The sequence below is a fragment of the Salmo salar genome, chromosome ssa09 (assembly GCF_905237065.1).
Source record: "Salmo salar chromosome ssa09, Ssal_v3.1, whole genome shotgun sequence".
Taxonomy (NCBI): Eukaryota; Metazoa; Chordata; class Actinopteri; order Salmoniformes; family Salmonidae; genus Salmo; species Salmo salar.
The window spans coordinates 109791852-109818155 of NC_059450.1; the positions used below are offsets into that span (position 1 = coordinate 109791852).

Sequence of the window (26304 nt, forward strand, 5' to 3'; positions counted from 1 at the left end):
TGGCACCTGTCCTGGCTGTAGTATCTTACATTTACATAAGTTAGCCGTGCTTGATTGAGCTTATCTGACGCAATGTAATCAATGGAACATTACCAACAGTACAAACCCCACCCACCCATCTGGCACTCCAGGCAGGCTCAAGCAAAAACTCAAATAGTATATAAACCCATGGCACCTGAGCAATTGTTTGCCATTGTAATGTGCTAGTAAGCAATCTTATACACCTTTCAAACCAACACGTCTTTTAGTCAACTTTAGCATCCCGACAACTTTATGCATAATTTTCTTTATATATGAAAAGGTATTGCCGGTGACAAAGCCTCAACTTTTATTTCCGCCAACCGACCTAGTCATGATTGCGGTAAGGTTCTGTCTACGGCTAAATATGAAATGTAGCCATTATGCTGAGGCAACATTGGCATGCACTACGCTCTTGATAGTTGCTAGGCAGCGCCTGTTACTACTATCCTCCTGGCGGTTCTAAACTTTGTGTGGCATGTCACTTCACCCATCTGTTCGCATAGCCCACCACATGCACTGTTTTCTTAACCACAACTAGATGGATTCATAAAGAATTACTGCTTTCAGACAAGGGTGGGGACTCGTCTTGATAAATCAATCAATGTCATATTTTTCTTTTCACTAAATCTCCGTTTGGGTATTGGTTAGGCTACAATTAGGTTGTAGAAATGTTAGCTTAGTTGAGGTGAGTGCTGCTCATGATCATCTTGTCTAGTTGGCTCATTTATTATCTCTGATCAGAACATTTTGCCAGCATGTTATGTAGCTTAACAAGTTGATTATTTTGCTCCTCACTCGCAGTCGCTTAGTAAATAGCCTATGCCTAGAGGAGGAGAGCAGAGAAGAAAGTAACACTGGGCGAAAGTAACATGCCCATTTTCTCAGATAAGAAAGAAGATAGAATGAAGTAGTGAAGTCAGCATGTTCCTAATCTGAAAACAAAACACTCCATGTTTTGCCAAGTTATCAACAAAAATTGGTTTTGAGCAATGTAAGTTATTAAAAAAAATTACCCATTAGTGTTTTTCGGTTGTAGAGTTTTGTTTAGTTGTTTAAGGTTTCAAACATAGGTCATTTTCTTAACCCATCTAGTGACTTCATGAATCATGCTAGTTTGGGTGTTAGCCTGGGAGAAGTTACAGGAGAGACAGTTGGGACGAAAGAAACAAAATGTTAACTGAAGACCTGGAATAAAATAAAATAAATGTTTAAGCCAGGGTTAACACCCCTACTCTTACAATAAGTGTCATGTGATCTTTATTGACCACAGAGAGTCAGGGCACCTGTTTAACATCCCATCTAAAAGACCACACCCTACACAGGGCAATGTCCCCAATCACTGCCCTGGGGAATTGGGATTAAAAAAATGTAGACCAGAGGAAAGGGTGCCTCTTACTGGCCCTCCAACACCACTTCCAGCAACATCTGGTCTCCCATCCAGGGACTGACAAGGACCAACCCTGCTTAGCTTCAGAAGCAAACCAGCAGTGAGATGCAGGGTGGTATGCTGCTGGAAAGTCTAAGAAGTGGTATATCTGTTCTATGTGCGCTATTTCTATGCTTCCCTTGCTTAAGTTTTGTTTTTGCATCTTTTACTTTCGGTTTCGTACACTAGCTTCAAACACCTGAAAATACAATATTATTGGTTATGGAAAATACATTTCACAGCGGTTTAGATGGTACATTGACTCCCCACACTACACTTGCTTGTTCTGTCACATAAACAGAAACTAGGCGAACTATTCACATTTTTGCAACCAGGAAATGGCGGAGCAATTTCTGCATTATGCATCTTTAAGTCAACATTGAATGACTGTAATTGACACTGTACCCTCTCTGAATCGTGGCATAGAACGCTACAGCAGGATTATTTCTCTTCACAACTGGCAACTTGATTATTGCAGCTCAATGAGTGTAACTTTTGTTGACAATATTGATTCCTTTTGGAAACAAAACAAGTTTTATAAGGAGGATGGGATCCACCCAAATGATTTGGATTCCTGGATCCTTTCACAGCATTATAAGGCTGCATTACATTTACATTTTAGTCATTTAGCAGACACTCTTATCCAGAGCGACTTACAGTAGTGAATGCATACATTACATTTCATTTCATGCATATATATATATATTTTTTTGTACTGGCCCCCCATGGGAATCGAACCCACAACCCTAGCGTTGCAACACCATGCTGGCGTTGCAAACACCATGCTCTACCAACTGAGCCACAGGGCCACAGGGAACTGAGCCACAGAGCCACAGGGAAGGCTGCGTTGAGACAAGCACTTATCAATGACCCAAGCCCAGCTCAGTTAATCCCTACCATTGTGTCGCTGACTCATCATAATGCTTTAGTAAATGTATATTATACCAGGGGCATTGGTAAACAATGTAACTGCTGATCCTACAGCAATTGTACGCAGCAATCATGTGCCTATGAACCAGATTTATGCTGTTAGCACACTGCGTGCCCTAGTAGGAAGTCCATTGTGTGCAGCTCACCCTGCACTATCATAAATAGCATGAGAATATCTACTTCTGCTAAGCTTCCCGGTAAAGCAGTGAAAACAATCAAGCATCCCAGAAAAGTCATTTAATTAAATAGCCCACGTTTACATAGGTAGCTTAAGAAACAAGGTTCTTGAAATTAATAACATGCTAGTAACCGATGACATTCATATTCATATCTTTGAAACTCACTTAGACAATACCTTTGATGGCACAGTGGTATCAATACAATGTTATACCATTTACAGAAAATACAGAATTGCCTGTGGTGGAGATGTTGCTGTTTCTATTCCAAACCACAATCCTGTAAAGATTACAGAAGATCTCATGTTAAATACTGTTGAAGTAATATGGCTACAGGTTCATCTGCCTCACCTAAAGCCCATTCTTGTGGGATGCTGCTATAGACCCCCAAGTGCTAACAGTCAGTATCTGCATAACATGTGTGAAATGCTTGATAATATATGTGATATCAACAGAGAGGTATATTTTCTGGGTGGTTTATATTGACTGGCTTTCATCAAGCTGCCCACTCAAGAAAAAGATTCAAACGGTAACCAGTGCCTGCAACCCGGTTCAGATTATCAGTCAACCTACCATTTTTTATTTAATCTTTATTTAACTAGGCAAGTCAGTTAAGAACACATTTTTAGTTACAATTATGGCCTACCCTGGACCAAACCCTAACCCAGATGATCTTGGGCCAATTGTGACCCGATTCTGGAAACTAGGCGTATGTCGCAAATCACAACTTTTATTGTGAGCCGTTTGAACATTAAAAAAAAATATATCATCAAAATGTGTTTTTTGGCAGAAATGCCATCTCGAACATGTGAACTTTCATGTGCCTTAATAACAAACTTGTATGGCATCTGTAAATGAACTCAGCAAAAAAAGAAACGCCATCTCACTGTCAACTGTGTTTATACAACTGAGACATAAACTGAACAAGTTCCACAGACATGTGACTAACAGAAATGGAATAATGTGTCAAAAGTAACAGTCAATATCTGGTGTGGCCAACAGCTGCATTAAGTACTGCAGTGCATCTCCTCCTCATGGACAGCACCAGATTTGCCAGTTCTTGCTGTGAGATGTTACCCCACTCTTCCACCAAGGCACCAGAAAGTTCCCGGACATTTCTGAGGGAATGGCCTTAGCCCTCACACCACGATCCAACAGGTCCCAGACTTGTTCAATGGGATTGAGATCCGGGCTCTTCGCTGGCCATGGCAGAACACTGACATTCCTGTCTTGCAAGAAATCACGCAGAGAACAACGGTGGGTTTGTGCCCATAGGTGACGTTGTTGCCGGTGATGTTTGGTGAGGACCTGCTTTACAACAGGCCTACAAGCCCCTCAGTCCAGCCTCTCTCAGCCTACTGCGGACAGTCTGAGCACTGATGGAGGGATCGTGTATTGCTGGTGTAACTCGGGCAGTTGTTGTTGCCATCCTGTACCTGTCTCGCAGGTGTGATGTTCGGATGTACCGATCCTGTGCAGGTGTTGTTACACGCGGTCTGCCACTGTGAGGATGATCAGCTGTCTGTCCCATCTCCCTGTAGCGCTGTCTTAGGCGTCTCACTGTACGGACATTGAATCTGCAGACCTCATGCCTCCTTGCAGCATCATTAAGGCACGTTCACGGAGATGAGCAGGGACCCTGGGCATCTTTCCTTTGGTGTTTTTCAGAGTCAGTAGAAAGGCCTCTTCAATGTCCTAAGTTTTCATAACTGCGACCTTAATTACCTACCGTCTGTAAGCTGTTAGTGTCTTAACGACCCTTCCACGGGTGCATGTTCATTAATTGTTTATAGTTCATTGGACAAGCATGGGAAACGGTGTTTAAAATCCATTAGAATGAAGATCTGTGAAGTTATTTGGATTTTTACGAATTATCTTTGAAAGACAGGGTCCTGAAAAAAGGACAATTATTTTTTTGCTGAGTTTATGAATAAAATTGTTAAATTACGACGCTTGTTGGTTAAGCCATAGAAAAAGCCAGCAACCTCCCACTAGCCATGATTGGCTGAAATAATGAGTGGGCTGTACATGCCGAGAGATGTGTTCGGATTGGTCTGCCATATAGAAGGCTTCTGTCTATTTGAGCTCGTCAGTCTGTGTTTGTAATCCTGTCGAACGTGGCTTTTAACTTCTCTAGGGCCAGTGGGACGATTTCATCCCACCTACATAACAGCCAGTGGAATCCCGTGGCGCGTTATTCAAATACCTTAGAAATGCTATTACTTCAATTTCTCAAACATATGACTATTTTACACCATTTTAAAGACAAGACTCTCGTTAATCTAACCACACTGTCCGATTTCAAAAAGGCTTTACAACGAAAGCAAAACATTAGATTATGTCAGCAGAGTACCCAGCCAGAAATAATCAGACACCCATTTTTCAAGCTAGCATATAATGTCACATAAACCCAAACCACAGCTAAATGCAGCACTAACCTTTGATGATCTTCATCAGATGACAATCTTAGGACATTATGTTATACAATACATGCATGTTTTGTTCAATCAAGTTCATATTTATATCAAAAACCAGCTTTTTACATTAGCATGTGACGTTCAGAACTAGCATACCACCCGCAAACTACCGGTGAATTTACTAAATTACTCACGATAAACGTTCACAAAAAACATAACAATTATTTTAAGAATTATAGATACAGAACTCCTCTATGCACTCGCTATGTCCGATTTTAAAATAGCTTTTCGGTGAAAGCACATTATGCAATATTCTAAGTAGATAGCCCGGCATCACAGGGCTAGCCATTTAGACACCCACCAAGTTTAGCCCTCACCAAAGTCAGATTTACTATAAGAAAAATGTTATTACCTTAGCTGTTCTTCGTCAGAATGTACTCCCAGGACTTCTACTTCAATAACAAATGTTGGTTTGGTTCAAAATAATCCATAGTTATATCCAAATAGCGGCATTTTGTTCGTGCGTTCAAGACACTATCCGAAAGGGTAAAGAAGGGTGACGCGCCCGATGCGTTTCGTGACAAAAAAAATCTAAATATTCCATTACCGTACTTCGAAGCATGTCAACCGCTGTTTAACCTGTTAGGGCTAGGGGGCAGCATTGACACGGCTGGATAAAAAACATACCCGATTTAATCTGGTTACCACTCCTACTCAGTAACTAGAATATGCATATACTTATTACATATGGATAGAAAACACCCTACATTTTCTAAAACTGTTTGAATGGTGTCTGTGAGTATAACAGAACTCAAATGGCAGGTCAAAACCTGAGAGATTCCTTTACAGGAAGTGGCCTGTCTGACCATTTCTTGAACTTCTTTTCCATCTCTATCATTTACTAAGGATCTCTGCTCTAACGTGACACTTCCCACGTCGTCCATAGGCGCTCAGAGCCCGGGAAAAAACAGAATGTCGTCATTCCAGCCCCAGGCTGAAACACATTATCGCCTTTCTCAAGTGGCCCATCAAGAGACACTAGCTTATGCGCGTGACCCCGACCGCCCCCGCCTTTGGGATTTTTTCCTCTGTTTGCCGAAAAGGAGATTCCCTGTCGGAATATTATCGCTTTTCTACGAGAAAAATGTCGTAAAAATTGATTTTAAACAGCGGTTGACATGCTTCGATGTACGGTAATGGAATACTTAGAATTTTATTGTCACGAATTGCGCCAAGCGCGTGACACTTCTTTACTATTTCGGATAGTGTCTGGAACGCATACGAACAAAACGCCGCTATTCGGATATAACGATGGATTATTTTGGACCAAACCAACATTTGTTATTGAAGTAGCTGTCCTGGGTGTGTATTCTGACGAAGACAACAAAAGGTAATGAAATTTTTATAATAGTAAATATGATTATGGTGAGTGCTAAACTTGCCGGGTGTCTAAATAGCGAGCCCGTGATGCCTGGGCTATGTACTTAGAATATTGCAAAATGTGCTTTCACCAAAAGCTATTTTAAAATCGGACATATCGAGTGCATAGAGGAGGTCTGTATCTATAATTCTTAAAATAATTGTTATGCTTTTTTGTGAACGTTTATCGTGAGTAATTTAGTAAAATGTTAGCGAATTCCCCGGAAGTTTGCGGGGGTATGCTAGTTCTGAACGTCACATGCTAATGTAAAAGCTGGTTTTTGATATAAATATGAACTTGATTGAACAAAACATGCATGTATTGTATAACATAATGTCCTAGGGTTGTCATCTGATGAAGATCATCAAAGGTGAGTGCTGCATTTAGCTGTCTTCTGGGTTTTGGTGACATTATATGCTGGCTTGAAAAATGGGTGTCTGATTATTTCTGGCTTGGTACTCTGCTGACATAATCTAATGTTTTGCTTTCGTTGTAAAGCCTTTTTGAAATCGGACAGTGTGGTTAGATTAACGAGAGTCTTATCTTTAAATGGCTGTAAAATAGTCATATGTTTGAGAAATTGAAGTAATAGGATTTTTAAGGTTTTGAAAATCGCGCCACAGGATAGCCGTGGCTGTTACGTAGGTGGGACGAATTCGTCCCGCCTAGCCTAGAGAGGTTAAAATCAATTTCTATGCAATTTTTCTCGTAAAAAAGCGATAATATTCTGACCGGGATTTGGTGTTTTAGTACTTGGTGTTTTAGTACAAAGAGAGAGAAAATAAAAACATGGGGTCGCCTCGTGCACGGGCCTCAGTCTCATTGTCCTCTGATAGACCACTTACTAAAGGCGCTAATGTTTTTCAGCCAGGGGCTGGAATTACATCATTCAGCTTTTTCCCGGGTTCTGAGAGCCTATGGGAGCCGTAGGAAGTGTCACATTACAGCAAAGATCCTCAGTTTTCAATAAAGAGAGTCAAGAAGAACAAGAACTTGTCAGACAGGCCAGTTCCTGTAAGGAATCTTCTCAGGTTTTTGCCTGCCATATGAGTTCTGTTATACTCACAGACACCATTCAAACAGTTTTAGAAACTTTAGGGTGTTTTCTATCCAAAGCCAATAATTATATGCATATTCTAGTTTCTGGGCAGTAGTAATAACCAGATTAAATCGGGTACGTTTTTATCCGGCCGTGTAAATACTGCCCCCTAGCCCTAACAGGTTACAAAATATATATTGTGTAGTGGAGCTGCATAAGTGTTGCTCTCCACTTTCTGGAGGATCAAGCTTTGAAATCAGTGAAATTAGAGTATGATAGCCAAAGAGATGGAGAGAACACCTGTCTCCGGATTACATGTTCAAAGTAAGGGCAACCGTGGCTTGGAATTCCTGACAGGGAGACGCGTCCATCATGCATGATCATGTATACAGGTAAGATAGATAGCTACATTTTCAGACATTACACATTTCCAATTCTGACATGAAGTGGTTTCATTTCAAGCTAAAGTGTACTGTTAGCTAGCTAACATTGAACCTGGTTGGTTAGCGCCCAGCACTGTGGCATTGTTGGCACTTTGTTCATTGTTGTTTAACTAGCTAACGTTAGCTGGCTGGCTCATTAGCTAAAGTTATGTGACATGTGTACAACACCCGTTGAATATGGCCGGTGTCAGTAAACGTCTGCAAAAAAGTGTAATGAAATTGTTACCAGCAGAGCTGGTTAGACAGTTTTTATGTTATCCATAGGTAAACAAATCATTGGCCAGAGCGTCAATTGTGCAACACCCTATGGGACTCAGAGCTAAAAAATGAATCACGGCCAGTGAAACAGCCTGGAATCGAACACGGGTCTGTAGTAACACCTCTAGAAATGAGATGCCGCTGCACCACTCGGGAGCCCAAAGAATATACATGTCAATCTCAAAGTGGAGGAGAGATTGACTTTATCACTACCTGTATTTGTGAGAGGTATTGACATGTTGAATGCACCGAGCTGTCTGTTTACAACTAGCACACAGCTCAGACAACCATGCATACCCCACACAACATGCCATCAGAGTTCTCATCACAGTCCACAACAAATTATGGGAGACTACATGGAACTCTATTCCACACCAGGTAACTGATACAAGCAGTGCTTTTTTTTTTACATTTAACCTTTATTTAACTAGGCAAGTCAGTTAAGAACAAATTCTTATTTACAATGTCCACCTATCAGGCAACATTGGGTTAGCTGCCTTCTTCAGAGGCAGTATGAGAGATTTTTATTTTGTCAGCTCAGGGATTTGATCCATCAACCTTTCGGTTCCTGGCCCAATGCTCTAACCACTAGGCCACCTGCCACCCCTTAATAACACATGATAACACATGATAACATAAGCACTATACACACACACGTACACATGGATTTTGTGTTGTGGAAGGGGAGTAGGGGCCTGAGGGCACACACTTTGTGTGTTGTGAAATGTGTTATGAATGTATTGCAATGTTTTTAAAATTGTATAACTGCCTTTATTTTGCTGGACCCCAGGAATAGTAGCTTCTGCCTTGGCAGCAAATGGGGATCCATAATAAATTCAGCCTACGGACTTTGTTTGATGTCAGTCTTCATTGAGAATACCTGTGCTGGGGGACATCTGGTGCTGGCAGCAAGATGATGCTGGCAGGCTTTAATACATTTAAATCAAATCAATTGCACTAAGTCATTGTCCTTTTTGTTTGCTGTCACAGTTTACCATAAGGTGTCAAAAATTACCAAACTAAATTTAGAACTAGTACTTCATTCATTTTCTGTCCGGATACTTTTTTACTCTTAAGTAGTTTCCTAAGAAATAACATTTTACTTGAGTAAATTACAATCTAAGTAACATTACTTTTACTTAAGTACAGATTTTCAGCATCCACCTCTGCAAGTTATACATAGCCTAACTGTAAAACGTGTGCGAGCATCCCCCCTGAAGACATTTTATCGTTCTCACAGTAGGCCAACATCTGTCAATCAACTGATGGCCCAAATCAGTTCATCAATTTAGCCAGGGAAACAAACAGTAGTTTGTCGTTTTTCACACCTTTCATTGTGTGACTATTGATAAGCTAATGGACTGTATGAATTGGGCTCTAAAAAACACTGCCTGAGTTTTTTTTTTTTTTACATGCAACATACTGTAAAATCGGTTTGTTAAGGTTATTAGCTGAGATCTGAAGACTTGTATTAGCGCCACATACGAATGCCTAGCCTTTAGTTCCGCAGGCTAACACACTGCTAGTGCGCAGGAGACCTGAACTTGAACCCACCCAGTCAGTATCACCAGGCACCATAAGCCTCACTCCAGATTTTTCTTATAAAACAATTATTTTTCTATAATAAGTATTTATTTATTTTGAAGGCATGTTATGAATGATGTTGAATAAATGTGTTGTGAATGTTGTATGAATGATACTGCAGCGTTCTTGAAGGTGTCATGACTGGTTTCATAAAGGTGTTATGAATACCTTGTGTATAACCCCTTCATATAAAGTGTTAACAAAAATGTTGTCCATAGTTTATAGCATGGCAAAGATAACATTTTTTTTTGTTTTAAGGCCATATGAATTGACTTAGTCACTAGACTGTGACATGAGACTGTGTGACTCCACACACCTGGAAAATATGATATATTCTGTCTCTCTGCCTCTCTCTGTCCATCTTACCCTTTTGCCCAGAGGCAGATAGTTATTTTGAACAACTTTCTGCAGAACGCTATTTCCTCTTTAACATTCCAATAGTTTTCTATATTTCCTGCATTTCTGCTACTGAAAGCAGTCTTAAACTAGGTCATTGATGTTTTGGAACTTCAAAAGTTGTCTTCTGTTGCGGTAAGTCTATGCCTTAGGCCGTCTGTTTTGTAGAGGCTATATGCCACAATACAAAATGAGTTGAAAAGATAAAGCACCACATATATTTGCTGTATTTATGTTTCCCATTACAATGGGGTTTAAATATACAGATGGATCAATACAAACTTATTCTGTATTATACTGAACAAATATATAAATGCAACATGCAACAATTTGAAAGATTTTACTGAGTAACATTTCATATAGGGAAATCAGTCAATTGAAATAAATTAATTAGGCCCTAATCTATGGATTTCACATGACTTGAAATACAGATATGCATCTGTTGGTCACAGACACTGTGCCTTAAAAAAAGTTAGGGGTGTGGATCAGAAAACCAGTCACTATCTGGCTTGACCACCATTTGTTTCATGCAGCGCGACACATCTCCTTTGCATAGAGTTGATCAGGCTGTTTATTGTGGCCTGTGCAATTTGGCTGTGCAAAGTTCCTGGATATTGGCGGGAACTGGAACACACTGTGGTACACGTCGATCCAGAGCATCCCACACATGCTCAATGGGTGACATGTCTGGTGAGTATGAAGGCCATGGAAGAACTGGAACATTTTCACCTTTCAGGAATTCTGTACATATCCTTGCGTCATGGGGCCGTGCATTATCATGCTGAAACATGAGGTGATGGCAGCGGATGAATGGAACGACAATGGGCCTCAGGGTCTAGTCACGGTGTCTCTGTGCATTCAAATTGCCATCGATAAAATGCCATTGTGTTTGTTGTCCGTAGCTTATACCTGACCATACCATAACCCCACCACCACGGGGTACTCTGTTTACAACGTTGACATCAGCAAACCACTCGCCCACACAACGCCATACGCATGGCCTGCGGTTGTGAGGCCAGTTGGTCATACTGCCAAATTCTTTATAATGACGTCGGCGGCAGCTTATGGTAGAGAAATCAACATTAATTTCTCTGGCAACAGCTCTGGTGGACATTACTACTGTCAGCATGCCAATTGCACGCTCCCTCAAAACATGTGTGGCATTGTGTAGTGTGACAAATCTTCACATGTAATGTCCCCAGCACAAGGCGCACCTGTGTAATGATCATGCTGTTTAATCAGCTTCTTGATATGCCACACCCATCAGATGCCTGGATTATTTTAGCAAAGGAGACAAACTCACTAACAGGGATGTAAACACATTTCTGCACAACATTTTAGAGAAATATGCTTTTTGTGCATATGGAACATTTCTGGGATCTTTTATTTCAGCTCATGAAACATGAGACCAACACTTTACATGTTGTGTTTATATTTTTGTTCAGTGTATAAACTGAAAAAAAGTAGTTTTAAAGACTGCAGATAACCTTAGTACCACTAAGTGGTGCTCATAGGTCTCTTCCCCAGTGGATGAGCACTAGTCCTTCAGAGGGGGTGAACATTGTATCTCGGGCAGTAATGAGTTCCTAGTCCAGAGTCGCAATACTGAACCTGTGTAGTCATGACTAGTACAGGTGATATGGAATCTATGATGCCCAAGAGGTGAGGCTGCGGAGCACGCAGCACACTGACTGTCTAAATGCAGAGTGATCTGAGATTCACAGTGACAAGACTGAGCCTGTGCCCCATCAGATGTCTACTGCAGATAACAGCCGCTGTAAAACAAATACACACGACAAGGAGAATTGTTCTCACAGCAAACTTACACTGTGAACACAAGCCACCCTTACACCAGCCTGGCCCTCTTCTCACCATACACACGCACAAATGTACATGCACACACACACACTGAGGACAATATTAACACACTCTAATTTGAGCATTATACTTTATACCTGCTGCCTCCATAACATCCCTCCCTCACCCCACCCCCAGTCTGCCATACATATAGGCTATATATTTAAAGATCTAAATACGCACTTTCAATCAGGAGTTGGCTATCCAATTTTAAACTGCATAGACATCAATCCTTTATTCGTCATATATTGTTATAATGATCAAAGCATTGTGCAAAGCCTGTGGTGGAGCGGTTTCGCTCCAGGCCAGTCACAAATATGCCTTCTCTGTTGAGCTTGTCTTAAGTCCAGGACTACGTTTATTCTGTGTCCGGGAAACCATCCCTTAACCTTCCACCAAGCCTTGCCTGAAGCAATTTCCCACACCAATGGACTTGATCAACAATAAAAACTATTTAAACATTAGTACCAACATTCAAAATACGTTAGAGATGCCCAGTACAGTTCTCCAGCAAAAGACTGTTTTAAATTTACAAAAAAACAAAGTCAATATGTTGAAATTGCCACATATGCATGCATACATCCTTCCTACCGGTCGCCCCAACAGGAATTAAACCCATTTAAAAAATTGTATTTAACCTTTATTAAACTAGGCAAGTTAAGAACAAATTCTTATTTACAATGACGGCCTACCCCAACCAAACCCGTGGGACTTGGCATTGCAAGCGCCATGCTTAACCTAGTGAGCCACCTACTAATTTCAGCTATAGATGAGTCATAATGTCTGGAAGAATGGACCCATTGACAATCAAAAGGCATTTATGCTTGGTCTTCTCAGCATAAAATGAAACGTTCAAAGCATTCTTGGGCCCACAAAAACTACTGATAGGATCAAACTAAGAATCTGTTGCATGGTTGCCTCCGCGAAGAGGAATGTATCAGGCCCACATTTCTGTTTTTCTTTGCATTTTTTTGGTACAAAAACACATTAAATGTGCAAAACAAATGTTATTGGAACATTTTCACCACACATTCTTGTAACCGTTATGGTATGTCCCTCTACTAATGGTTATTAAATAATATTGGGCATTTAACAACATTAACAGTATGTTGTCATGATAAAATTAGCTGAAAACCAAATTGGGTCTTCATAGGACTGTTTATTTATTTTGGGGGGAGGGTAGATCAGCTTCAATATTGCAGATACAGTGCATTCGGGAAGTATTCAGACCCTTTCACTTTTTCCAAATGTTGTTATGTTACAGCCTTATTATAATTATTTTCCTCATCAATCTACACACAATACCCCATAATGACAAAGTAAAAACATGTTCACATTGTTTTGCAAATTTATTACAAATTAAAAACAGAAATATCTTATTACATAAGTATTCAGACCCTTGTCTATGAGACTCGAAATTGAGGTCAGGTACATCCTGCTTCCATTGATCATCCTTGAGATGTTTCTACAACTTGATTGGAATCCACCTGTGGTAAATTCAATTGATTGGACATGATTTGGAAAGGCACACACCTGTCTACATAAGGTCCCACAGTTGACAGTGTATGTCAGAGCAAAAACCAAGCCATGTGGTCAAAGGAATTGTCCATAGAGCTCCGACACAAGATTGTGTCGAGGCGCAGATCTGGGGAAGGGTACCAAAAGATTTCTCCAGGATTGAAGGTCCCCAAGAATACAGTGGCCTCCATCATTCTTAAATGGAAGAAGTTTGGAACCACCAAGACTCTTCCTATAGCTGGCCGCCCTGCCAAACTGAGCAATCGGGGAGAAGGGCCTTGGTCAGGAGGTGACCAAGAACCCAATGGTCACTCTGACAGAGCTCCAGAGTTCCTCTGTGGAGATGGGAGACCCTTCCAGAAGGACAACCATCTCTGCAGCACTCCACCAATCACACCAAATGGAAGCCACTCCTTAGTAATAGGCACAACAGCCCGATTGGAGTTTGCCAAAAGGCACCTAATGGACTCTGACCGTGAGAAACCAGATTATCTGGTCTGATGAAACCAAGATTGAACTCTTTGGCCTGAATGCCAAGCGTCACATCTGGAGGAAAACTGGCACCATCCCTACGGTGAAGCATGGTGGTGGCAGCATCAGGCTGTGGGAATGTTTTTCAGTGGCAGAGACAGGGAGACTAGTCAGGATCAAGGGAAAGATGAACAGAGCAAAATACAGAAAGACCCTTGATGAAAAACTGCTCCAGAGCGCTCAGGACCTCAGACTGGGGTGAAGGTTCACCTTCCAACAGGACAATGACCCTAAGTACACAGCCAAGACAATACAGGAGTGGCTTCGGGACAAGTCTCTGAATCTCCTTCAGTGGCCCAGCCAGAGCCCGACTTGAACCTGATCGAATATATCTGGAGAGACCAGAAAATAGCTGCGCAGCGACGCTCCCGATCCAACCTGACAGAGCTTGAGAGGATCTGCTGAGAAGAATGGGAGAAACTCCCCAAATACAGGTGTGCCAAGCTTGTAGCGTCATACCCAAGAAGACTCAAGGCTCTAATCACTGCCAAAGGTGCTTCAAAAAAGTAATGAGTAAAGGGTCTAAAAATTTCTAAAAACCTGTTAACGATTTGTCATTATGGGGTATTGTGTGTAGATTGATGAGGGGGGAAACAATTTAATCTATTTTAGAATAAGACTGTAACGTAACAAAATGTGAAAAAGTCATCTGGATACTTTCCGAATGCACTGTATATTTATACATACATTCCTAATTTCCTCTTTCTTCATTTGCTGGATTTTTCACCCACAGCGGCCAATCCACCGTTCATTCTTAACTCCAACCCTCCAATGTCCACAGATTAACCCATCTTTCCCAGTGTAATGCCATTTTGTCATTTCCTTTTGCAATACATCCCTCCATTTTACTGTGACGTCTTACGAGGGTCCTGAACATCCCTATTTGTAAAGATTTTACTGATATTGCCCTAAAAGAAATACTTTACCCAAGAGTATAATGACATTTCCCATTGACTGATCGTGTTTTTTCAGATCCCCTAACAATTCAGTTTGCAGGTCCATCTGAATCCTGAACAACCATTCCTGAACCTGACTCCAAAAGCGAGCAACCGATGCAAAAAGCGAGCAACCGATGGACAGTACCAGAAAATATGTTCCATAGATTCTGTTTCCTCCAGGCAGTCTGCACAAGGCTGACTGTTCAATGCCCCATATTGAGCATTCTTTTTGTAGGAAGTATAGAGTAATACAGGTGTGCGCTGCTCATGAGAATATCAATAATTGAAATTACCATTCCCAGATTCCAGACTGTAGCTTTAAGTGCTTTTAGATGGGACAATGATGATGATTATGAAAAATGTATTAATTAACAAACAGCTTAATGAGCTATCTGTGGTGTGTGTGTGTGTGTGTGTGTGTGTGTGCGCGCGTGTGCGTGTGTGCGCGCGCGCAATAGCGCCTCTGTTGGAGCTGGCTGAATCTTTTTAACCATTTACATTCTACCTTATTAAAATTGTCATCACTCTACAACTAAATGCAATCTTTACCAGTAACCTAAAGCTTTGTAATACACCCGTCATGAGCCCTAGACCTGTAGAGGCAATAAATTACATCAACATAATTGAACTCTGACATCAATGCATTTTATACCCAGTTTAGCTCAACATAACGCTCCTGCTACCCTAAGTAAAAAGAAAACTAGGCTGGCTACCTGTATGAGTTAGGCTAACAATAATACGTATATTGGAGGCTATTCAGGTGACACATCATTTGAAGTAATTTCGGCTTGGATGACACGTCAACTCAGCTATATCGTCAACTCAGATTCATGTACGCAATAAACAATGGTTGAACAATATTTCCCATACAAATCAGTTATAACACATGCATGCACGATATACAGCAGACTTTACTCTAAGCTGAGCCCTTATAGACTAATTCAGCGTGGTATTTTCATACTTACATCATCTGTGTATGCAGGTGTGATGATGCCGCTGAGCAGTAGCAACACGACGCTCAGGAGCAGTGCGGAAAAAGTGAGAAAATCTGTCATTTCATTACCTACAGCAGTTCCATACAACGTTGGCGTCAGCCCCGTTTCAGTTGGTTATCTTTGTAACTGTAAAATCAATGCAGCAGCCCCCCTGAATAACTCGCTTTTAGAAATAAGAAGAAATAGTCTACTGCTCGATATCACTGCGACAGGTTTCTGCACTTTGACATCCGTAGATCCTGCGCGTGGCAAAAATAACCTCCCTCAAGACAGTGCCTTTACCTTTGAGCCCCATTCACACCTGCGACAGCTAAGTATTTTAAGGCTAAATAATACCCCCAAGTCATAGGCTAAAAAGTGGAACCACTGAAATATAATAAGAACGAGTGGGACATACAAGCGTCGAATGAAATATTGTCTATGTTGTGAAAGTGAGTACTGTCAAGTGCTGGTTTAAGAATGAGCGGTGTACAGGTTTACTTGGCTTAAATACCGTAATACTTTGTGGGTAAGCTTCAATGTTTATGTTTAGTTTTTAATTAATAATGACACATGGTGATATGTTTTATATAGTATTATATACGTTTTTCTAAGGTAGGTATATTAATCCATTTGATAATATAAAAATAAACCTGTTAAATGTATTGTCAAATGTAGTTGCGCTCTTTAAGTTCGTTACGGTATGAGGTGCGGTGGCGAAGTGTTAGCCTCTATTCTTACTACCAGTTGTTGAGCTGTGTTTCTGTTAAGATTTAGACTTGTTGGTTCAACTTTTTATTGTATATTTTTCTTCCACGATATGAAGCCAAATGACACTCAACGATTCTGAAATAGCTAGGATATTTTTGAATTTTAGCTTGACACTATTTGTGGATAAATTTGATGGTTTTTCGATTTATGGAACAAGTGCAAGCGAAAGTAACGTTACTGGTGGGACTTGGACTTGCACGACGTTTCGTCAACGGAGTGTGACACAGTGATTAAGACTGGGGTAAGCATTTTTTTATTCCATAGCAACACCTATTGCCCACAATAAAACTGGATTGGGACGATTCTCTCACCCTAGCTAGGATATGATGGGGTGAGATTTGCTCAATAGTGCCCTAGGCCTAATATACATGTATTGGGTGGCATTTGCTACGGTTTAATTCGTTGTCTCTGCCATAACTTCACGACGCGCTCAGTTATATTGTAGTTTAATTGAATTCGCAGGATTATTGCCTAGACACATTTGAACCAATTTGAATTTTTCTTGGAACATACTCAGACCATGCCTTTCAAAGTATTTTTTTACTTGAGTAATTTAGGCTACACACATGTTTGATTCAGTAATTAATTTATTATAGTTTCAAGTTTATCTGGACTACTAGCCTATTCGCAGAGCAAGGATTGGGGACCTATTTTGTCAACGTAATTCAGTATGCATGTATCACAAAATCAGCACAATGTCCCCGCAATTCTTTACACAAGCACACTTAGGTTTATCGTGAATACAGTTACAGTGGTACACCATTGAGAGCTCGCCAAATGTTGTATACATGCAGAGTAGAACAAGTTGCTGAAGTTACTTTATAACAGCAATAATAATAAGAGGTCATAATGATGATGAGCATCAATATCATTGTCATCATCATATCATAATTGGTTGTAGGTTTTGAGGTTTAGCCTAGAAATAAATGGGGCACAAGCAGTAATACTTTTGGGGGAAATCTTCAACATGTGATCTAATAACCTGGCTTTCATTTTGATGTTTGAAAATATTCATACATTATAATGATAAAGGGTTTATCTCAGGCTGCCTGTCAATAAACAAGCTTGTTGTGGAATGAGAACTGATCCGCAAAGTCCAACTTGTTCACAGTTCATCAGGTCGAAAAAATGTGTTATGACTATGTTCAGTGTGTGTGTCTGAATTAATCTATACATCCATTCATCCACTCTCTCTACTCAGTAATTTATTGATATTAATTTTTAAAAATGAATTAATGCATTTTTAATTGCACCAATTAAGGAGATACATTTTAACCCATTTAACAAACAGATGATTTTTCAATTCAGGAATGAACATTTCTATTTGGTTTCTGAATTGACTACATTTCAATGGAATTGAATTAACACTTTTACTGTGCATCAATTTACTCTGCCTTCCTATCTGAGAGTATTTTGTCTCTTATCATTGTTTGTTTATATCACAGGAGAGGTCGAGAGGCAGAGTCACATTGTTGGTGTTACACCAATCAGAGGCAAGGCAGAGGTCAAGGGCTTGTCTGGAGGCGGGACACGCCATAAGTGGCAGAGATGATGGTCTCTACCTGCTGCACCACCTGGGCCAAACTCTCTCTCGGTCAGATTACCAACTCACATCTTATGGTGATCCCATTGTCTCATTTTCTCTCATCTCCTTCCATTCCCATCTTCTCCAGCTTTCATCTTCTCCAAATCTCATTTTCCTCGTCCTTGGCCAAAACAATCCATAGCCCCTTCCCAGCATGGTGGCACTTTAAAATCGGAGGACAGGGTCATAATAATGGCTGGAACAGAATCAATTGAATGGTATCAAACAGATGGTTTCCATGTGTTTGATACCATTCCATTCACTCATATCCAGACATTATTAGGAGCTGTCTTCCCCTCACCATCCTCCTCTGCCCCTTCCCCCAACTAGCACCTTCTACTTTTGGTGTTTGCAGATCTGAAGGAGTCAGACAGGTGTAGCAATATAGAGGAAACTCCCCTGAGTCTATTGGAGGGCTAGGTGTAGGAAACATCATCATTTTGTTTGTACGCCTATTCATTTCCATTTCGTCAGAGCCTATCGTTTCTCTCACACTCACATACCTCTACGATAAAAAGTTCCCTTATACCAGCAACAACAAAAAAGGTTCTGGCCATGATATTTATTACATTTCCAATTACTTGTGGTCACCAACTAGTTGATCACAATCGACTGGTCGATCTTCAATGAAATTATAATGCTCATTTACAGTAGCTGTGCCTCACAAGTATTACAACAAAGTATCTATTACCAGTATGATCGTATAATTTAAATGGTATATAATTTCTAAATCGTCTGAGAAGAACGATAATGCCAGGGCAATTCAAGCATAGCCAATATGCCGTTTTTATTGGTTAATATTGCATAGGCTTACGATTTTTAAGTAACGTTTAGAAAAATCTGAGCAGTCGGCATGCATTTTGACTCAGAAAGTAATCTTGACCCAGAAAAGGTTGGTGACCACTGTTCTATAGCATAGACCCTAGGGCAGTGGTCACCAACTGGTCTATCGCGATTGACTGGTTGATCTCCAAGCCATTCCTAGTTGATCACCAAACATTTCTGTAAAAAAAAAGAAAACGATAAAGCCTTACCGGTGCTCCCTCCCTCCCCTCAGACTGACCATCAGAAGCTCACTTAGCTGTTTCTCACAAGTAATACAACAAATTATCTATTACCAATATGATCATATACAGATTTTTTTTAAATATAATTTAAAAATGGTCTGAGAAGAACAACATTGGCAGGGCAATTCAAGCATAGCCAATTTGCAGTGAAAAGGAAGTGGGCCTTTAGCCTACTGCACAAAACTCATTGCTACATAACTGTTTTTATTTGGTTAATGTTGCATAGGCTTAAGTCATGTGTATATTAAATTTTTTATATTTTTGCTTTTACCCCAATTTTGTGGTATCCAATTGGTAGTTACAGTCTTGTCTCATTGCTGCAACTCCCATACAGACTCGGGAGAGGCGAAGGTCAAGAGCCATGTGTCTTCCGAAACACAACCCAACCAAGCCGCAGTGCTTCTTGACACAATGCCCAGAAGCCAGCCACACCAATGTGTCGGAGGAAACACTGTACACCTGGCAACTGTATCAGCGTGTATGTGCCCAGCCCGCCACAGGAGTTTCTAGAGAGCAATGGGACAAAGACATCCCTGCCGGACAAACCCTACACGTATGTTGGGAACATATATGTAATACATGTATTATATTTTGTATTAGCACTATGGTGACACCACCAATATAATTTAAAACGAGCATAAATAAGTCAGAAGTGGGTGTGGACAAGCCAGATGCGAGACAGGAAGATAATAGTGGCGAAAAGCCAAGGGGTGTTAATCATTTACAAAAGAGGAGTGACCATGTATGTTATGTAAGGGTAAAACTGTATAAAAGCAGAGTGCTGAGACTGGAGAGGTCAGTTGTTCCATGGAATTGCTCGGCTTCTGTTACTTTTGTAATAAAGTGTATTTGAATTCACGAGTTCCGGTATCTGAGAAATATTTGGCCCAATATTTCCACAACAAACTCTGCCTACCCGGCAGGCCATAGAGAGCAAATCAAGTGCAACAATAGGCCTACCACTGGCCAATCAGATAGCTCAGATAACTGTCTGCACAGTGTCCTCGTGCTGATTTTATGAGTAAGTTCATGTTTAAGTTGTTATTCAGCACTGTCAACACTTTGTTCAACAGTTTTCTAAGCCATAAAATGTGTGTTTTTCCTACTTCCACTCACTCTACAACCACCACTGCAGCTGTAATTTATGAGTATAGCAAAGTGTTTCGATAACCTTGCGATGTTATTATTTGCGACTTGTGTCTTTTTTAATATAGAGTAATATTTCAACATGAATTGGTGCATGAGGCAGAAATAATGCATTGCGACTTAAGTTTCACCATCAGCTGGAAGACTGTGTCCCCTTTTCTCAGTGGAGGGAGGGAGAGAGGAGGGACGATGAGTCAGGTGAGAGGCAGCCTCACCGCTGCTCCCTCCCCAAAGACTGACCATCAGATGCAGGCCATCCCTTACCAGTTGTGGAAAACCTTTGGCCAATTTGTCGCAAATTAGTGGAAAGCTCATATTTTCCCATTCAAATTAGTTTTATGGCACTGGGTAAATATTGGCCAAACACAGCATTGGTTTAATTCAACCCAGTTGGGTTGGGTTGTGCTTCTAACCCAGCACCTTGAGTTGAACACTTGACCCAGCTGCTGGGTAAATTAGACTATATTGTTGGGTTAAAACAACCCAGTGTGTTGGGTTGTGATGTAAACACATCACATTGGGTTGGGGGATTGACCCAGTAGCTGGGTCATTTTTTATTTTCAGTGTAAGCCTAATTTTAATTTTGCTTATATTTTTGTCTTCCCTACCATCCCACCCCCTCCCTTTCCTACACAATCAAGATACAATGTTGAATTTCTTCTAATTTATTTGCATTGCCTGCATGAACTTCAGCTGAACTTGATGTGGACATCACTGGGGCCGAGCTCCCTGTCATCCAGGACCTCTATAGGAAGCGGTGTCAGAGCAAGGCCCAACATTTTGCAAAGACTCCAGCCACCCAAGCCATAAACTGTTCTGTCTTCTACAGCATGGCAAGCGGTACCAGACCACCAAGTCTGGAACCAACAGGACCCTGAACAGCTTCTACCCCAAACCCATAACTGCTAAACAAGGCTGCTAAATCAAATGGCTACCCGGATTACCTGCATTGACCCTTTTTTGCACTGACTCTATGCACACACACTGACACCCCAACACAAACACTACATACGCCCACACACACACTCAGATCGCATGCGTGTGTGTGAGACACTATCTTAAGTGGTATTAACACAGATCTGTCTATCAGGCAGTGCCAGAGCAAATCGATAGATATTCACATTCACTGACACACTTTAGCAATCTTAGGCAATCACACATCATGCTGTTTTGCCATATGATAATGTTCTACATTTGGGACAAGTCAAAACATCTACATTGCGACATCTACAAACTATGAAATAGCACATATGGAATCATGTAGTAACCCAAAAAGTGTTAAACAAATCAAAATATATTTTAGATTCTTCAAAGTAGCCACCCTTTGCCTTGATGACAGCTTTGGGCCAAGTTGTTGGGGGTTAACTGCCTTGCTCAAGGGTAGAATAGCTGACTTTTTTCAACTTGCTGGTTCTGGGATTTGAACCAGCAACCTTTCAGTTACTGGCCCAACGCTCTTAACCGCAAGGCTTAAACGCTAGGGGGTAGATTAAGGCAGTTTCACCCACATTTCTAAATTACATACTTTTAGGAGAGAAGGGTTGATAAGACAGGTGAAATGGTTGAACAAAAGGGAAGGGAGTGAGGAAAGAGCAAAATGAGTAGGGGCGTCAGTAGCTTTGATTTTCAGAAAGGCAGGCCGATTACCGGCAGGTTATCAGTTCGAACTAGGGCTGACCCCAATTTGTCAACTGGTCGATTGTTTGGTTGACCAAGATTTTATTCAGGTGAGCAGTAGAAAATATATACATGTATATATATATATTTGTTTTTTTTATGCACACGATACACCTTCCCATCTCAGTGAACTAATCCATTGTGGAGGCTGCGGGATGGCACAGTTCAAGAAGGGGAGTATGGCTAAAATGTACAATGCACATCTCTCTCCACAATGCACTCTCTCCCGCCAATTTGTGCACATTAATTGTTTCATAACTTCATTGTGTGAATTGTTTGCATTTCATTGTTAGTATCTATCAATTCCCCATGACATTTTAGTCATTGTCTTTTGTTTGGAGCGCTCTTGTCAATGTTGAGTAAGGACGCGCCCCTGATTACGCATTGAAGTAGGGCTATAGGTTACCTGGGCTGCTCGCAAATGTAGGCATATAAATGTGCCAATTTGGGGATCTGATAGTATTTCTGATTGGCTTAATGCACCACCACTAATGAGCTGCGGAGCTTCTCAAAGTAATGTTTTCTTCACCTCAAACAGAAAGCAAACTAAGTCTGTTTTTATATTAATTGAGAATGACAATAGTTTCTTAATGTATTTGAAAAATAATTTCAGCGCTCTCCCTTTCGATAACCACTCAGCTTGAAAGGGAAAAATGTCATGTCTGATCCAGTGGAAACATCATAAAATAGCCCTAACTGATGACCTCTTATCACTTGCGCAAATAGCCTACAGCTGTGTCTGTCCCGAGCTTTTATTAACCTTTTATTTAACCAGGGAAAACACATTGAGACCTAGGTCTCATTTGCAAATGTGCCCTGGGAAAATACAGAAAATAAAATGATACCCAATTTAAAACACAAATTTAAATAAATAGCAAATATTATATAAAACAGTCAAACAAAACAAACACATGTATCAAAATAAAAATCCCTCACCTTTCTCCTAAACTGACCCAGAGACAACAACACATCCAAATTAAATGTTACTTTGAGATTATTCCACATGATAGGGGCCTGGTAGGAAAAGGCAGATTTACCCAACTCTGTGGATACACGTGAAGTCTCCATCATTAACTAATCCTGTGATCTAGTGTTGTAATCCAAGTTCCTATATTTCAACAATGATGTTAAGTAAATTGGTAGTTTATTGAGTAAGGCTTTATAAACAAAAACAGAATAATGAAGTGACCTACGTGATTTTAGCTAGGTCCAATCAACTTTATGATAAAGAATGCAGTGGTGTTAAAGCTGTCAGATGTTATAAAACGAAGTGCGCTATGATAAATTGTGTCCAAGGGCTTCAAACACTGGTCGCTGTATTCATGTATATAATATCGCCACAATCTATAACAGGAATAAATGTAGACTGAATGCAGCTGCCATTCAGTTACATTATTACATGATTTGGAAAATAACATGTACTTGGTTTTACCAGCATTTAGTACCAACTTCAGGTCAACCAAGGCTTTATGCAAGGTAGTAAAAGCAGACTGAAGCGTCAACAGAGCCTGAGATGCCATAGGGGCAGTAGCATATACAACAGTGTCATCTGCGTACAGATGAAAGTTACAGTTTTGTACAAATAGACCAATGCTGTTAAATAATTTTCAAACCAGCTACAAGCAGCCTGACCTATGCCAATCGTAGAGAGTTTCTGAATAAGTAAGGTGTGATCCGTAGTGTCGAATGCCTTGGACAGTCAATGAAGAGGGCAGCACAGTGTTTCTCACTGAAGCGAGAAACTCTTGAGGTCACAGAATATTGTATACAATTTTGCAAGTTTGCAAGCACAAGCTAACTTAGCTAATGTTAGCTAACGAGTGAAACAGTGTCAGACACAGTCCAGAAGAAGTGTCAAACTTAGCTAGCTAGCTAAGGTAGTTAGCTAACTAAGCTGCCGTTACAGACACAGGCATAGTTATCTAGCTAGCCAAACGTTTGCCCCACCAAGATTTACATGCTAAAATTGGCACTGCCATAACCCAACCTTAATAACCTAGCACCAACCACCCAACCTTGCTGTTTTTACAGATAACAACCGAACTATTGACCCAATGCCTGCAACCCAGCAATTGGGTCATCCAAACAACCCAGCATTTTTTATGTAACTTCCATCTCAAAGCCATGCATGCAAGAAGCTTTAAGCCTGTCTGGTGCACACATTTATCTGTCCTCAGTTTAATTGAAGGCCCGAATCTGCCTTTTTGCCTTACTGATTGCTTCTAGAACGAGAGAAAGAACAACATGATCAAGATGAGCTAGCTACTACTAGTTTAAAGCAAATAAATATCTAATTGTTACAAAGAATGAATGTCTGGGCTACATTTGAGAATGCATGCATTTGCTTACCTTATCAATCTTGAAGACAGTACACTCATTTATCACTGAAAATAAGTGTTATGAGTGATTGCATCACAAACATATTTCCAGGGTGTTGATGCATCCTCCTCCATGCTTCTTCCAACACTAAGGATAGGTGAAGAGTATCCATCTGCAAAATTGAAGTTTTGCTTTAATGCCAAATCAATTCATATTCTTTATACCGTAGCAATTGTGCTAGCAAACATGCTACTGATGTCACGTCCTGACCATAGTAAGATGTGATTTTCTATGGTAGAGTAGGTCAGGGCGTGACAGGGGGTGTTTTGTGTTTTTCTATGTTTAAGTTCTAGTTTTTCTATTTCAATGTTGGTTATGGGGGGGGTTGATCTCCAATTGGAGGCAGCTGGTCCTCGTTGCCTCTGATTGGAGATCATATTTAAGTAGTTTTTTTTTCTTCACCTTTGTGGGCAGTTATTTTCTGTTTAGTCTTTGTACCTGACAGAACTGTATTTCTGATCATTTGCCTTTTGTCTTTACTATTTTTGAGTTAATACATATCATAATGAGCACTCAACACGCTGCGTTTTGGTCCCCTCTATACGACGCACGTTACAACTGAACCTGTTGAACAACTGAAACTGTTACAACTGAACCTGAAGATATTTACATGAATATTAAGACAGCAATGTATTCACCTAAAAATATACACTACCAGTCAAAAGTCTTAGAACACCTACTCATTCAAGGTTGTTTTTCTTTTACTATTTTCTACATTGTAGAATAAAAGAGAAGACATCAAAAACTATCATACTTGAAGGTAAGACCAAGATGCAGACTGTCGGAGTAACAATGTTTATTACAGCAATTGGGCAGGCAAACGACAGGTCAAGGCAGGCAGGGGTCGATAACCAGAGTAGTGGGGAAAAGGTACAGGACGGTAGGCAGGCTCAGGGTCGGGTCAGGCAGAGGTCGGTAATCCAGAGGTGGGGCAAAGGTACAGGATGGCAGGCAGGCTCAGGTAGAGTGGTCAGGCAGGCAGGCTCAGAGACAGGACAGGCAAGGGTCAAAACCAGAAGAGCGAAAAAGAGAGTCTAAGGAAAAGCAGGCGCTGAGACAAAAAAAACGCTGGTTGACTTGACAAACAAGACGAACTGGCAACTGACAAACAGAGAACACAGGTATAAATACACAAGGGATAATGGGGAAGATGGGCGACACCTGGAGGGGGGTGGAGACAATCACAAAGTCAGGTGAAACAGATCAGGGTGTGACAAAAACTGAAATAACACATATGGAATCATTTAGTAACCAACAAAGTGTTAAAAAAATCAAAATATATTTTATATTTGAGATTCTTCAAATAGCCATCCTTTGCCTTGATGACAGCTTTGAACACTCTTGGCATTCTCTCAACCGGCTTCACCCGGAATGATTTTCCAATAGTCTTGAAGGAGTTCCCACATATGCTGAGCACTTGTCTGCTTTTCCTTCACTCTGCGGTCCGACTCATCCCAAAACATCTCAATTTGGTTAAGGTCGGGGGATTGTGGAGGCCAGGTCATCTGATGCACCACTCCATCTCTCTCCTTCTTGGTAAAATAGCCTTTACACAGCCTGGAGGTGTGTTGGGTCATTGCACTGTTGAAAAACAAAGACCAAACCAGATGGGATGGCGTATTTCTGCAGAATGCTGTGGTAGCCATGCTGGTTAAGTATGCCTTGAATTCTAAATAAATCACTGACAGTGTCACCAGCAAAGCACCCCCACAGCATTACACCTCCTCCATGCTTTACGGTGGGAAATACAC

The 26304-nt window shown here is 40.7% G+C and overlaps 1 protein-coding gene across 1 annotated transcript in view; it reads right to left on the bottom strand.

The window, feature by feature from the left end:
* The window catches only part of LOC123724084 (collagen alpha-5(IV) chain-like), a 72201-nt gene extending 55785 nt beyond the window's left edge, over positions 1–16416 (bottom strand). Inside the window, exon 1 of the mRNA XM_045686999.1 lies at positions 15920–16416. Within this exon, the coding sequence (XP_045542955.1) occupies positions 15920–16009 (90 nt within the window). The 5' untranslated portion in view covers positions 16010–16416. The remainder of the gene's footprint in view (positions 1–15919) is intronic.
* Positions 16417–26304: the final 9888 nt, after the last annotated feature.